Below are 15,832 nucleotides of genomic sequence, written 5' to 3' on the forward strand. Positions count from 1 at the left end.
CGGTTTTTCGTTGCTTTTGTCAGGTGTTCGTTGTCTGCTTGTAGCTATGTGCATTGCTCTTAACGAAGAATCGAGCCTCAAAAACAAGGCAACATGAATAACCGAGATATGCGAGCATTTAAATGCCCGGTTTGCGAAATACCGGTCGAAGTTCACTCTGGGCAGAAGGGAAAGGGGGCTGCACGCATAAGGTCGTTAAAATTTGACTACTTATGAGTAGCCTGAGTAATGCATAGCTTGACCACCCTGAGTCCTGTGCGCGGTCGACACCGGCTGTCAATAGCTGTGTGTCGATTACGCTTCATTTAGACAGGGTGTTTATCGCATTTTTCCTTCTGCATAGCGTTTTGATGGCAAAGCTAGCGAAGTGATCGTGAGAAAGCCTAGATCATGGAACTATGGCAGTTTTTCACCAACTCCTTGGGCGGTAACTCCCCCTTTCTTTTAGCACGTCCACATGCCCCAAACAACACGGAAATTAAGAAAGCGCCCCAATTGGAAAGTAGCAGAACCTTTGGAAACCGCTGATCTGGTGCAACTTTCAAAATTCCCAGGCCCTTTTTTGTGGAGGTTCTTCCAGTAAATCAGGTGCTCAGCGAAGTTCACGGTCGCCATGAAGAAAACTTATCTAGGAATATGGAAATGACCTACCAAAATCATTCGAGGACCGACCGCCATGAAGAGTACCCTCCGTAGAAATAGAAACACTATAAACTCAGACAAGAAAAATCCACGAAAACCTCAATTTTTTCAGCCAACTGAAGTTTGTACGTAATTGGCGCTCTGTTATCTCGCAAGTTCTGGTCCTCGTTGCCACATATCACTTCCGCTGTGATTTTGACGGAGTCTTTTGAGACAGTGGCCCTCTTGAACCGTCTGATGGTGACCAATATGGTTTAGATGAAGGCTCTAAGCTAGCTTCTGATGCGTTCGGACTTGTGGCTGGTTCATCGTTGACTAGTTCATCCAATTCGCGGAACGCTCCGGCAGTGTTTAGTTGGACTACAAACGGACGTAGATTTCTACCGGTAAAGCCAAGTGGATCGCCAAGTTCGCGGAATATTTGTGTTGCCTGTGGAAGGCAACGAGAGGAAGTGGTTTAAGCGTCGATTGTCGGTAAAACCTTTTGGATGACCAAACTAGCGTCTTGAGCCCTTTTCGTAGCCGAAGCATACACATTTCGGTTTACTCGAACATTATTGTGATGGTTTAATGTGTGTATTTTGAGGCGGGGCATGATGAAGTGAGATTAACTGCCACGTGATATGGTTCATTTCCGAAACAAAAAACCCCCGTCCAATGTTTTCACTTGGGTAAACAGGGACTGGCCCCCGACCACTTGGCCAGTAGTTACATAGTGTTGGACGAATAAATCGTTCTGCTCATTTCTTCTCGGGGCAGCCAAATCCGATAGCTAAATGATCCATATTATTGACAATAGACAGGGATAAAAGGAGCGTGAATCAATCAGAGGTCAATCAACTTAGTCATCAGTAAGGTTCAAATCCCTCCATGTTTTTGTCAGCACGGTTCTTCCGCAACCAGAATCATTTAAGCCTGAGCACGATGGAGTTACTATGGAATTAATAATCAGGACGCACTGTGGAGGGTCACTTAGTCCTTGTTGCAAACCAACTTTATCTCATGAATCATCAGAAGATTCGAACCCCAACTTGCCGAAGAGGAGTTAAAGTACGCTGTTTTCCGACTAAAGGCGGCTAATTAGTATTAACCACTGCTCACAGGACAGACGTATTCCACTAATTCCATCAGCGTTCCTCCATCAAGGAGAAGGAATAATCTGCTCCGCGGTCCAAGTGCATTTAATCACAGAAGGCTTCAACCACTAACTTGTCAAAACTAGTAGAAAGTATATTCGATTTGGGCGAACACAAAGTACCGAATAGGTTGAATAAAGCTACTAAGGAAAAATATGCAAACTTAACCATTAAAAAGTCCATTTCCTACAATCGAAATATGATTTGAAAGTCATACTCGGCCATACGGTTGTATCGGACCCAAGTCATAATCACTCCGAGACTGGAAATTTGATTGGCGCAATAAAACCACATTTGAATGCGCAAAGTGTGCATCAAGTGTTCTTCACGCTCCATTGGTGGTGTTTTTTTCTAATGTGGACGAAAGTAACACACATATTTCTAAGTCGAGTTCATCGAATAAAAGCAGGAACTATGCACAGGCTTTTATCAACCACAAACCATGGGGAATGATATGGCGCAGTTTTTTTTACACAAAAACACGACAGCACGCAAACACCGACTTAAACCACAGTTTTAACTTACAGAGTTTCAGTCTAAATTGGGTCCCCTCAGGTTTTTTTACGTCCTCGCAACTATTCAGAAGTAGATTACCGTTTTAGCCGGGGTGCGTAAAATATGAGTTTAAATTCCACGTTCTTAGTAATCCATAAAACCACACCTACTCAAATCGAAATAACGGAAAACTTGATTGAACTATAAATCACGTTGCAGACTAACCCTGGCATGAAAACACCCTCGAGAAGAGTAGAGTTATATTACCCACTATTAGTCCTTTATTGTCCGAGGTAGACGGAATTTTGTCGATAGTAAGACGAGGTTTGGATGTTTCAGTCGACATTTTGAGACCCAAATGTAGTTAGTCAATGCTACGAAGTTGAAATCTCCCTCTAGCTGTTTCATCTTCGTAGGGAAACATCAACAGCGCGCATCACACGGAACTCCGGGGAGATTTTCGAACCGGCAGCATCCGGCTGATCAACAATGTGATCAGCTCACACTTAGTCGAGGCATAACGTTCCTCATCTGTCATTTACGGAATTTACATCGCGTGGTCACGTGTTGACCGGCCCCTTGAGTGACTACCGAGGAAGAAGGCTCACGCAACGGGTGAATCTCTAAAACTTTTGAGCTACTTCTGGTTTAATTAATAGTATGAGGAGACTCGGAAATTTTAATTAGTATTTCGTCAAGCATGTGTAGCCTAGGTTGAATTCGAACAAACAAACAACTTCCTACAGCAGAAGAAGGATCACAGAGTAAAGTTTTTGGCTACTCTGAATGGGAACAGCCTCCCTGGAAACATTAACTTTTGTCAGTTTGGCGATCTTTATCAATGAGCTGAACGGGAAAAACAAGATCACCTTGAGGGGGCTGGTGAAATTTTCAGCTTGAAACGTACTACTCCCAAGGACAAGAAGTAGTTCAAGTCGAACATAAGGTTGATAAAAACCCGGAGACTGCGCCTATCTGATGAGCCCCAAAAAAGGCAAAACCGGTCGTGGGCTGTCGACGGATTTCCAGCAACCTTATGAGTACTACATTACAAAGATATACATGTATCGCGGTATCTCGAATATCGTAGCGACTGAAAAATGAGGCGGCCTGGTGCCGCACATTCAGTTGCCTGAGAACATCACAAACGTGAGGTTCAGCTGGGTTCCAAGTGAGTCTCTGGAAAAACCAAATTAGTTTGCAAATGAGTGCACATTCGGTAATTTCGTGCAATTATGCTTCAAGTAGAACGTACGTTTGACGCAAACCCGGGGACTGCGCCTACCTGATGGGCCACAGGAAAGGCGAAACCGGTCGTGAGCTGTTAACAGATTTTCAACAACATTATGAGTGGCACATTACAAAGAATTAATTCCCTTTTGAAATCAAAGAGTGTGGCTGTTGATTTCTGCCTAGCCGTAGCACACAAAGATGTTACGGTATTCAACTGGTTGGCTAATTTCAGATATTCAGCAAGGGACGACAAACTTTTTACAGCATTACTCTAGCCAACGTCACTCAGATACGCGTAACTGTCATGTAAAATTCGTATTGGACTTTGAAAACCAAGCAGCCTTATCCAAACAAGCACATGTGGTCGATATTCGGAACACTGGATTCAACGGAGCATCAGGCGTTCCGAATTGGGTGAAAGATACGAACATAGACTAGGTAAGGGTGCAGGAAGGGACAAACTTTATGCGATATGATGTAGATCAGACGCTAGTACATACCACATTATCACGATTACAGCCAGAACCATTTCGTTCGTGACACGCAGGACTCTCTTTATAACCTAGTCCCCTAATTTGATCACAGAAACTCGGAAAAGCTCTCCGGTGCCAACGCAGTCTGGTGTCTGCGTTCTGTGTTGAAGGACTCTGGAAACTTGCCAAATGATCTGACTGACTGCTCAAGTGACAACTACCGACAGTGGTGCGATTTCTGTGATTGAAGGATGGGAGGCACTGTATTCTGTCCAAGTGCGAGCTGATCACGTTGGCAAAAGATTAATCGTTCAAAATACCAACCTGGAGGTTCAAGGAGTTTAAGACTTCCTGCTGGAGCTTCGTGAGATGCGCACTACTGGCGAGTTGAAACGGCTGTACAGTGCTTCTCGGCTTTCAGCATAGAATGACTCCTTTTACAGGAGAAGATCGACAGCAAAAGGTAGCACGCTAGAGTTCCTAAAACCATTTTGACATCTAACGACATCCGTTAAATCTGAATCAATCAATATCAGCTTCCAGTCAGTCACTCTATTAATACAGAGGGTTCACGGTATGATGTGCAGGCACAACCCTGTTAGGATTAGGCATATTCTTGGCCGGCGGAATTAGGCGAGATTGAATTGAAGCTTTATCGGTTAAGTTGAGAGGAATTCCAAAATATCTGATGTTTTCAGAATAAACATTCAACAGGCAGACAGTCAGAGTGGTCTAGTTAACTGTCATAAAAGCAATTCAATGTTCTCTTTGTTTTTGTCGGATGATTGCAAAACAACTTCCGCTGTCTATTCCGTTGTTCTCTCCGAATTTTATGTACAGAAAATAATTACGGCTCCACCTCTTTCCGACTTGTTTTTACCCAGTAGGAAATCATAAAATTATGATGGGATTTTTCTGTTGGAAGCTAAAAAACAGACCACCGTCGAAATGGAAAATATGGTTAGTTCGGCGCTAACAAGCTGAAAATTTGCGATTGTGCGAAATTTTCGTTGTGTTTGCATTAACGTGGCCAAATGGCATCCTGATGGTGAGGGGAGTTGCCAGAGAGCTCAAGCCCGGAACGTCCATTGTTCGAACCCAACCGTAACTTCTCAACTGCTGTTGACTTGCCTCAGACAATTTTGCAATATCTCATCCCCTCGTGTTTCCATTCAGTTGCGTGGCTGTTATTCATCAAGTGTTGCAACAGTCAAACGTTGTTTCAGTCAACGCCTATTAAATGGTGTGGAGACAGAGGTTAGGCATAAGTTACAGGTAACTTACATATTACAATCCAAGGCTCAGTTTTTAAGGCATCAGTCATCAGAGAACTGGACAATAGATACATTTCTCAATTCGTGACCGACTGACCTGCTTTCCTGTTAATGCGTCATTAAAGTGCTGCTACAGTCTGTACTGCCATGTGATGGATCTAAACACCAGAAAATGTCGAACGTTCGGAGACGCAGTCAACATAGAATAAGGCAAATACAGTGATAATGAAATTACTCGGGTAGGCCACCTTTACTGCAGACGAGCAACCAGACTTGGAAGTCGGGGCTCCCGTTTGATTGTAGTGATCGCAAATTACCAAATTGATTTGCAAATGAGTGTATTTCTCGAAAACAGTCAAGTGGAACATAAGGTTGACGGAAACCCGGAGACGGCGCCTACCTGATGAGCCCCAAGAAGGGCGAAACCGGTCGCGGGCTGTCGACGGATTTTCAGCAACCTTGTGAATAGTTTCCTTTATAAAGTATTTCTCCTTTCGAGGAAACACGTTGGGAGGTCCCCAAGAAGTTAGTGTGAGGAAATGATCTGCTCATATTACGGGGTTGGTAATCACAAGGTAAGATTCCGAAACCAAACAGCTTTCAGTTGGATGAGCGGGAATTTTGCATTCGTCCCATATGTGAAGGTAATCTTTGTTGATAAGGTTGTTTCATTCTTATTGAAACTCACCAACATTGAGTATGTTATAAATGTCCAGCAGGGAACCTCGGACCTTTGGCCTCCTGTTTGGTAGCAATTCGAACACAGTCGTTCGAAATCGAGTTCCGGATGAGCAATGTGATTCACTCGCATTTAGAATGGATGTGGCACCGCTCATCCTTCAATCACATATAGTCTACATCACGTGATGAAATGCGTTCACTGGCCGCACCAACGTAACATCTAAGACGGAAGCTCCTTTTGTCCGGCGGAGTTTCTTATTCCTCTGAGATTGACGTTAGAGTGAGGAGTGGTTGCCCGACAGGCCAATGACAACTTGATGTGTACAATGTGACTAAAGGATGAGTGGCATTTTGCCCTTTTTAAATGAGAGCTACTCATACTCCTTGTCGGGCGCTCGAATTCTCACGCTTGAGTGTTCAGACTACTAGCCTGGAGGTTGGGACTCTGTTTTAAAATGCAGTCCCGTTCAGATAGGAAACTTGAGCCATTGGAATTTTCGTAAGACCTTCATTTTTAACTTCAAGCCAAGTGAACTCGTGGATCAAAGTTCGTCCGTGCTATAGAATGTCAAGGATTTGTACTTTAAGTCACCTATGCGTTTGTAAGCAAAAGTCTCTAGCACAAGAAAACTATTGTGGTTGGTTTCCAAAAGCTGATATATATGGGTGGCGTAGTAGCGGGGGGATAGTAGCGGTCCATCGTGAATTACGTCCGACCAATTGTCTGATCGTATTCTAAAAGACAGTCGTTTCAGTTGCTGCGAGCTCGATCTCGGAATATCCATGGTTCGAACCCAACCGTAACTTCTCAACTGCTATTGACTTGCCTCAGACAATTTTGCAATATCTCATCCCCTCGTGTTTCCATTCAGTTGCGTGGCTGTTATTCATCAAGTGTTGCAACGGTCAAACGTTGTTTCAGTCAGCGTGTAGATAGCGGTTAGGCAGAGGCATTACAATTTGAGGCTCAGATTGAAAGGCATCTGTCATTAGAGAACTGGACAATAGATACATCTTTCAATTCGTGACCGACTGACCTGTTTTCTCGTTACTGCATCGATAAAGTGCTGTGACAGTCTGTACTGCCATGTGGCGGATCTAAACACCATAGAACGCCGAACGTTCGGAGACGCCTTCCACATGGCAACTGCCGTGATAAGCCAATTTGTCTGTCAAATCGCGCCATTGAACTGTGGCAGTACAACAGACTAGCACACACTGTCTTGTGTGCGTGAGCATTCGATACTCCTTTAAGAAACGAAACGTGATGAGTAAAATATTACTCCCTAGGTGCGTACAGGAAACCGATATCCTTGGTATTTCAAAAGTAATCGGACAAATTTGTAGATAAGTTACCTGAATATCTGGAAGCACCTTTGACTGACAGTGCAACTCCTCGGGGATCACAAAACTGAACTGATGGGGAATGGTCATCCGTAATTGGGCTGCGTAGGCGTTCTCCCCCAAGTTGCCCACACCAACTGTCAGGTTGCGTTGTGTCACACGTTCCCGAAAGTAGACAACCAATTTTTCCAGGGCACCCACAGACATGTCCATCATACGCACTTGAAGGTCGGCATAACAGATGTTGTCCGCACCACAAGCGGGATTGGCGAATTGCAGGGGGCGACTGACAAAATGTCGTTCACCTAGAAACGGATGAAGCATCCACGAGTTGACCTCCTTGGGTCCAGGAACATGGGGCATTGCGTTAAAAGCTGGTGTGATTGTTGCATTGAGGAGTATGGGTTTCCAAATGTACGGTCTTACTCGGGCGGACTGAGGCTCAAGCGTTAGTGACAACAATACCATACGGTTCGCGTTCATCAACGTATCTCTGATGATCGTAATGGGAACGACCGACTCTAACAAACCCATCGACATGAAACCATTGCCACCGGCGTTCTGCATATCGCTTACACCCGCCAGTCGCTTGTAGACCAGATTCACAATCGAAGCATCCATGTCAACTGCTACGTGTAGTTTAAACTGTTCGGTCTGGTGCCGTTGAAGGAGACTAGGTTTTCCATGGACGCGGACGCTCAACTGAACTCGAAATTGACACTGCGTTCCACATTCGGTTTCGTCTGGCCCGGACCAGGGTAAAGTTCTGGCCAATGGAAGATCCCATTCAGGAGAATCAAACCAAATCGTGTTACGAGCTCGAAGGAAAACAACCTAAGAATGCAGAGTAGAGATTTACTATGTTAGATGAAGTGTCGAAGGGATCTTTTTACGTGCTTCGTTAATGATAGAACATGTGTGATGATTTTCAAAGCGGTATCCTGTACGATCAGTTCGGGAATTCGAAATTTAGTCATCCAAACTGAGTTACTGTTGCTGACTACTGGACTAACCTGGAGTCTAATTGGTACAGGAAAACAAGTACTTTAGGTTGTATTAACGAGAAGAAAGTGCTCGTGAAACATGTAGTCACTAGTTAGTGTTATACGTAATTTTTAAAATTGCTGGACAGCATTTTTTTCGTTTCATACGATGAATTGGAACAGCTCCACGAATCCGAATGGGGAATTTTCTAGAAAGACGCTGTATGTGCAAGGTATCCGAGTTGAAATGTCAGATATCAGAATGCCACCCAGTTTCTGAGTACTCCCCATCTGTCATAGTTACGACCAGGATGTGGTGATCCTCCGTGTGAGCTCATGCGAATCATAACTCTCTTGAGGGATCCATTCGTGTATTGTGGTTAGGACGCTGTTTCCTTCCGTACAATAGTGCACAGACTGGATCCAGTCCAACAAGAAGTTAATTGAATCTGCAGTGGTTTACGCTGATTCCTGGAATTCCGCTACTTATTGCTTATCCTCGGATATCAAGTGTTTCACATAATTCAAAACAGGTTTATGGGCTTGTTATACGTCTTTGGTGTGGGCCAGCGGTTAAAATACGAACGGTTCGTGGTTCAAATCCAATCTCAGCATTTCGACCGCTCCTCATTAAGGTTGGGCAATATGGCAGTATCCCGGCTCCCGTGCTTCCTCCTGGTGTTATGGCAGCTAGGCACCGAAGGGGTGTCACAAATGGACGATTTTTAGTATTATCACTATTATTGTTATTAACAGGACTGCAACTCGTTTCTTTTACCCAAGTGCGTTGATTTCTTCGAGTTCATTCAACCCTTTGTGAGGTGGACGCATTGTTGTTGCTTTTCCCGTTGCCTGTCTGTCCTATTATTCGATTTGAAAATCGTTATCGATCGATTCATAAGCCGCATGCTTGTGAACTCTTGCAGTTAGATCTCTCAAGGCGATGAGTTGAACAGTGAAATCAACCCAAAATATCAGATGAACGTTGTTCACATGAATTACTAGAACTCATGTAGTAAGGATCACTTTGTGTGTGTGTGTGTGTGTGTGTGTGTGTGTGGAATGTAGCAGAAAGAATGAGACTCCTGGCAATCGTCTGTCTGGGTTGGCAGCCACAGTTATCTAAAGGTTGCATTTTATTATACGGAGAAACCAGACAAGTTGGACTGTTCCATAAACGTCGATTAACATTCGACTTAGACAACAGAAGTCTCTCATTATTAACCAGAGGAACGATAGCTCTCTAATGTCTTGGAGTGGTGTTTCATATCTCGAAGATAACTTAAGGAGAGGGTCACAAAGGAGCCGTTGTGAAATGGAACTTCCACTCGTATGTGGGATTGTTTCACCGGGATTTTGTGGAAGAACTAGTCTGTTTAAACATTTTCTCCCTTCGTTTTTCTCTCCTGATTAATAATGTCCCAACTTAGGTTTGAGTTTCTCGTGCTGGTTGCCTGAAGAAACTAAACCTGTATTGCAATCCATGCCAGACGGACGAAGTGATGAGAACTAATGAAGAGAAGGGAGGACCCGGATTGATCCAGAATACGTGCCCCTCAATTTTCATATCTGTTTTCGATCGACAACCTTCGGGCCTTTCTAAAGTGGTGCATTAACGCCGGACACGTCAGTCATCATCTGTTTAATGCGAAGGTCTCACTGCCACTCCAGAACTAGCATCAACTTTCGGACGACAAATATGGTGTCGCTGAGAATTCCCAACTCGACGGCAGCTGTTTAAAGCCATTATGAGCGACTTGTCGAGAATAGTCTCTACAACCGTGTCTGCACTGGAGTATGTCGGTGTTTGGGGACTCACCGCGGTTCCCTGTGTCTGGTGGTCCCATTTGTGACGCCATCCAGTTGCGAGTGTCATGTGGCTGAAACTCAGGTTTTCTGATTCGTAGCTTTGACCTGCTAGTGAGTAGCCGTCCTCCAAAGAAAGCACCAAGTGGAGGAAATTATTGATTGAATGATGGTATTGCAAGGATATTGACTCCCTTCAGGTGGAGCAGTAAAGGATCTAACCCTGGATGTGGACCTAAATTCAGTCTCCTAGCCTTGGTAGTCACGCCCTTTGTTCACAAGGTTCTGCTGAAATACGATTGAAAAATGTTTAGAGTCAGGTTTTCTTTAACCACGTGGATGATCCAAGTCAACAGTTTCGATTTACCCACTGAAATGGAGACATTCGGACAATAAGGGAAGGGAAGAACTTGCGATACATCACGTAACTGATCACTCTCAAAATCGCCAGCAATCAGATCCGGAGGATGGTTCCCATCCAAATCAATACCGGCAGATAAGCTCCGCCCGAAGCTTTTGAACATTCGGTGGCCTGAATCGTGGGTATCGAAATCTCCGCAGGTTGTGATGGGGGCAGCCCGGGGGAGTTCAGCTGGCCAAATAACCTGATAACTATAGGTAGAGGCAAGATAGGGAAGGCGGAGAATATCCCTGTGCTCGGGATGAGAGAGAAAGAGAGAAAACTTATGGCTTAAAGGCTTCAAGTAATTCACTAGCACGGATTGTCACTGCCTAAGGGACAGCCAACACGGGGCCACAAATACCTAACCTAAAGTAAACGAACGAAATATTTATAAGGTTATTGTTGTTTTGATGAACGGTTGTGCAACTCAGTGTCAGTCCTTGGCTTCCTGCCTCGCCCATTATGGGATATTAAAAGACACAGTAGCTTCAGACAACCCGTTATGGAAACAAAGGGAGATTATTACAGCCGTATTCATAGGGTCATCACAGAATGTTGCTCGCGATAGAGTCTTCGCGAGGGGGTGGACGAAAGGCGTTGAGCTACGGATGCTCGATCAAGATTGACTGGCATTCTGACCAATCAGGGCATGTCTTCGTTTGGTCCGTAACTCGCACGTGACACATCCGTCCAATTGTTCGGTTATTAGGAGCGGCTGGCCTCCGGACAGTTATCAGCTTTCAGTGACAATCCAGCAGTCATCCGGGAATAGGAGGTTATTGTTTCAAACGTACAGGTAAAAAATATATGGTGACATCAAATTTTCTGAGGGTTCATCCGCAACAATCTGAGGGTCATAAATAGGTGCCCCAAATAATGAGGCGGTGTAAGTGAACGACATTCCTTTCTTTCGACTTACATCCAAAATTTCGACATCAGAATGACATTTAAGTGCTTATTGATGGTTGATTTATCGGGAACAAAATACCTCCAAGATCTTCGTTAAACGGCAACGTTGGTTTCTTCAAAGCACTTTGTACCCGATGTTGAATTGGCGCTTACTACCGGAATAATCCAATGCAGAGCAGGGTCTGGATTGAAGTTGGCGGAGTTGTTCGGCACTGACCTAATGAATTTACGGATTACAAGGTATTGTGGACTGCTGTCTAATTCGTTATTTGGGTTGTCACATGAAGGAGAAGTGAAAGAGAGTGACCACAAATAAAGCGTCACACCATCTAGACGTAATACACTACTCACAAGGTTGCTGAAAACTGTCCGACAGCGATTCTACTCCCATCAGGGCTCATCAGGTTGGTGCAGACCCCGGGCTTCCATCGAAGTTTTATCCTAATTGGATACAAAGTCGGCAAAATTCGTCAAATAAGTTGATTTGTACATGAATTTGGTTTTGACGGGCGATTCAACTTAATCTCTCATTCATGATGGCCTGGTGTAGCTCATTCAGCGCCGACCAGAACAGTGTTTCCTTTTGACAGTTATGTACCTCGTTTTTTCTGGGAGACTCCCGCTTCAGGAATCTTCATACGGTTGCAGCGCGTTGTATTTGCATGACGTTTCCCGTTAGAGTGTGGTCCCAATTTGCTCTGGACTGGAAAAGCAGTCCATAGACTGGTAACATCGTGTGTGTCAGTGAATCGAACTGCTAAGCTGGACAGTTTTGGCTGTGAGTCGTAGCATCACGTGATAACCACTCTTGCTCTTTGCTTGGCTATCGAAGCTTCGGTCTGCTCAATCAGTCTAATACCAGGACATTTGTGTCGGGCTTCGGGAAAGGCATACTGTGGTGCATACGAAATTGCCAAGGAGATGAATGTTATCTGTTATGGTATTCAAAGGGGTGGTGAGTTTCTTTCTATGAAGAGCGACGTAGCGAAAAATGTATGTAAAATCTCATCAAACTAACCTGGAATGGTTCGTCTTCTAAAATTGTGTCTTTCTTGCCCAGGTAAATGAAAACCGCACCTTTCTCACGAGTCCCTTCAGGATCAGAACAATAAGGGCAGCTAATTGCCAAGTCTTCTGTACTGTCGCCATCCACGTCGCCCATACTGACCACCGAGTGACCAAATCGCCCTCCGACTGACTTCGGACCGTCCAGAATCACTGGTGGACGACTCAGATAATCAGGCCTGAGAGAGTCGCTGTTCACCAACGTGTTGCTGGTCAGATTAGATGGGAATCCATGAAAGACATACACGCGACCTATGTCGGGTAGCAAACGACCCCACAGCCTATCAACGATATTCGGGTCTGAATCACGCTCCTCCTCTTCTCTCGGTGCATTCAACGTGTCACGTGGCCGATTGGATTTGGCCGATTTCACTGACCAATCAGAGTCGTCCTGATCTTTGTCATCTTTCCGCTCTGTGAAATACGGAGACCCAACAATTATGTCAGCTATCCCGTTGCCGTCCAAATCGGCGGTAGCTAAGCTGTAACAAATAAGCAAGTGGATCCACAAGGTGATCGAAGGTCAGTACTGTAATAGCTGAACTTAAACATTACTTTGGGATTATGTCTAGCGAACTTTCAGCTATCAGGCGTTTTGAGTTGTCTCATCAAACCTAATGCTAAAGTAGAAGTAACTGGAACGAATCGCTCCTACGAACTCATCCATAGAAGAGATTACTGACCATCTTTGGAAACAAGATCGTAATCGGCTGTCCGAATTTCACGAACGGATCCTAAAACTCTTGTGTATAAATCGTCCACCGCCAATCGGCTCAGAAGAAAACCACCATAGGTCACTCCAGACACTTTTTCGGTAACCGCTGATTATGTACCCGTGAACTCTACCCGTCGGTTAGTGTAGATATCACACGCATCAAGCCCTTTTCCGGCTGGGGAACGGTGTCTTTAGGAAGGATTGAAGCACCATCATTCTATCAGCTGACGAAGGACTCCTAACCATTATCAAGCAAGGACCAACCCAACGACACAGCTAAGTATCGCCACTCAGAACGCGGCCAAAGCAAGCAAACTGACAAACAAAATCAAAAAATGAATTAAAGGAATCTCATGAGATTACGAGAGAGGAATATTGGGAACGATGCTTGGTGATTCGGCCACTCCCTGCTTTTACGCGAATACACAGAGGTGAGATACCTCTCTGACCTGGAACGTGACCTACAATCTTACGAAAGAACTATGGAAAAGTTGGAACATCTTACAGGTGGGTCTAAGCACTCAGTAAACAATGCGGCACAATTTTTGGAAAGACTATAGAACGATCAGGACGAAGTAATGGTCGCGCTTGATGTGAGCTCACCATTCACGTCTAACCAGTGAGCCGTCTCACCCGAACCACTGAGCCATCTCGCCTCCTTAATCAAGCAATAAGGATCAAAGCTACAGAGCTCAAAATTGTACGAGAAACAAGATGAGGAAAGCTCGGTTCAAACGAACACAAATGTGATTGGAGTAGGCGCCCAGCAAAGGACCAAATTACCCGAGGGGGCAAGGACACCAGTCGCTAATGAAAAAATAGGACGGTGCAACCAACCAATCAGAGCACAAGGTCAGTCGAGTTAAGAAGAGGCCAATCGAAGCAAGGGACAAAAAATATTGGAAACAGAAGGTACGGAGATAAGCAACCTAATTGGAGGAATGCGGACCGCAACGTAACACAGACACCAAACGGACCAATGAACTGACGGAAACGCGATTGACGAATCATACTGAGATAAAGGATGCCACCCAAATGTTATATAAGGGCACGCAGGTAAGGAACACCCACCCACCCAACTGCGCGCTGATTATACCTCCTCGGTTGGTGAAAAAATGTTTGCAATTGAATTTCTAGGAGAGTGAAAACCATGTGATCGATTACCAGTTGTAAACTGCTGCTGCATCGCATCGGAACTGACAATGTCTCCTATTCCCACCAACTGACAACTAATCCCGATGACGAACAATCTCATTTTTTACAAGTTCACACTGAGCAGAACGAAACCCACCAAAATGTCTCGATGTAACTCCCACCGATTACAAATCTATATTACCCCGGGTGCATGTCGTGCATAAAGGTAGACAGTAAACTTCTTCTCACGGTCACCCTTCCATCGTTCTTACAACGTCAAGGGTTATTTCCGTCCGTGTTGATGTGACTGTCAGTCGGGTGTGGAAATCAATAACCCTATGAGCACGTGTTCTCCACAGGTTGGCAGAATTTTCACACAGATGAATGACAAATAAACCACAATTAACGCATAGGTTTTCCTCGATGACAGCCGTTCCGCTACATACTTCGGATTAGATTATGTACAAAATAAACAGATGAATTTTCATGCAGAGGCTTCCAATCTTGAAGATGTGCACAGCAACTCTCTAGGTATGGGTTTCCATGATATCCGCATAAGTCTATATACTACTCGAATTTATGTACAAAATAAACAGATGAATTTTCATGCAGAGGCTTCCAATCTTGAAGATGTGCACAGCAACTCTCTAGGTATGGGTTTCCATGATATCCGCATAAGTCTATATATCGAACGAATTTTGTGAGTAGAGGAAAATATGACGAAAGCTTTGACTTGGGTGAGTTGATGTTCATCCACCGGTCTGTCACATCCGGTCAGTCGCACGGTCGCATCTCGTGAGATGTGAAACATTCGTGATTTCCCATTCGGATCAAACAGACAGATTCTGTTTTCAGGCCGTCTAACTTGTGTTCCAAATTCTGAGGCTAGTAGGCATCAAGCTAACTTTGACGGTAAGTAACCCGAAAATATCGAAGATATAACAGACCACTCCTTCGCTTTTGTTTCTGGGGTTATTCAATTCGCAACATCGAGTGTCTCGTCCGAAGTGAGAAAATCATGTAGGGGAGGTTGAAGTGTCAGGTTTCTGAAACAAGGACATTTTGGTCACAGCTCGAGTCACTTGTGTTGTGTTACATCTACTTATGTGACAAAAACAACAAGTGTCTTAATTTCCACAATCAACCAAATGTGAAACCCTCCCGGCGGAGCTGGTGTCGCTGTGTGTCCAATTGTTTTCAACTGAATCTAAGCTTCCACAGACCACTGAAGCCGGCACTGCCATGGTAGAACACTTCGGTTCTGTTTTTTTTCGCGTGATCCAAATCACACGGTTGTAGTTTTCAGACCTTCAGTTTATATTTTTATACACTTCCCATTTTACCATCCACAGGGGCGAGATGGCCCAAGAGGTTAGAGCACGAATTTACTCACCGGAAGGTCCATGGTTCGAACCCAACCCCTACCTCTCGACTCCCCCTGTCTAGGCTTGGGCAACCTGGCAGTATCCCAGCCCTCATGCAACTCTCGGGTGGCATGGCAGTTAGGCACCGAAAGGGTGCTACAGCTGAACGATATAT

The 15,832-nt window shown here is 44.7% G+C and overlaps 1 protein-coding gene across 1 annotated transcript in view; it reads right to left on the reverse strand.

The window, feature by feature from the left end:
• Positions 1-820: 820 nt before the first annotated feature.
• Positions 821-15,832, reverse strand: part of T265_10413 (hypothetical protein) — a gene marked incomplete at both ends in the record, with an annotated part of 77,033 nt that continues 62,021 nt past the window's right edge. The window contains 5 exons of the mRNA XM_009176779.1: positions 821-1,072; positions 7,291-8,112; positions 8,848-9,032; positions 10,504-10,672; positions 12,398-12,926. Coding sequence (XP_009175043.1) covers positions 821-1,072; positions 7,291-8,112; positions 8,848-9,032; positions 10,504-10,672; positions 12,398-12,926 — 1,957 coding nt within the window. The remainder of the gene's footprint in view (positions 1,073-7,290; positions 8,113-8,847; positions 9,033-10,503; positions 10,673-12,397; positions 12,927-15,832) is intronic.

This window comes from Opisthorchis viverrini (assembly GCF_000715545.1).
Source record: "Opisthorchis viverrini unplaced genomic scaffold opera_v5_386, whole genome shotgun sequence".
Classification (NCBI taxonomy): Eukaryota; Metazoa; Platyhelminthes; class Trematoda; order Opisthorchiida; family Opisthorchiidae; genus Opisthorchis; species Opisthorchis viverrini.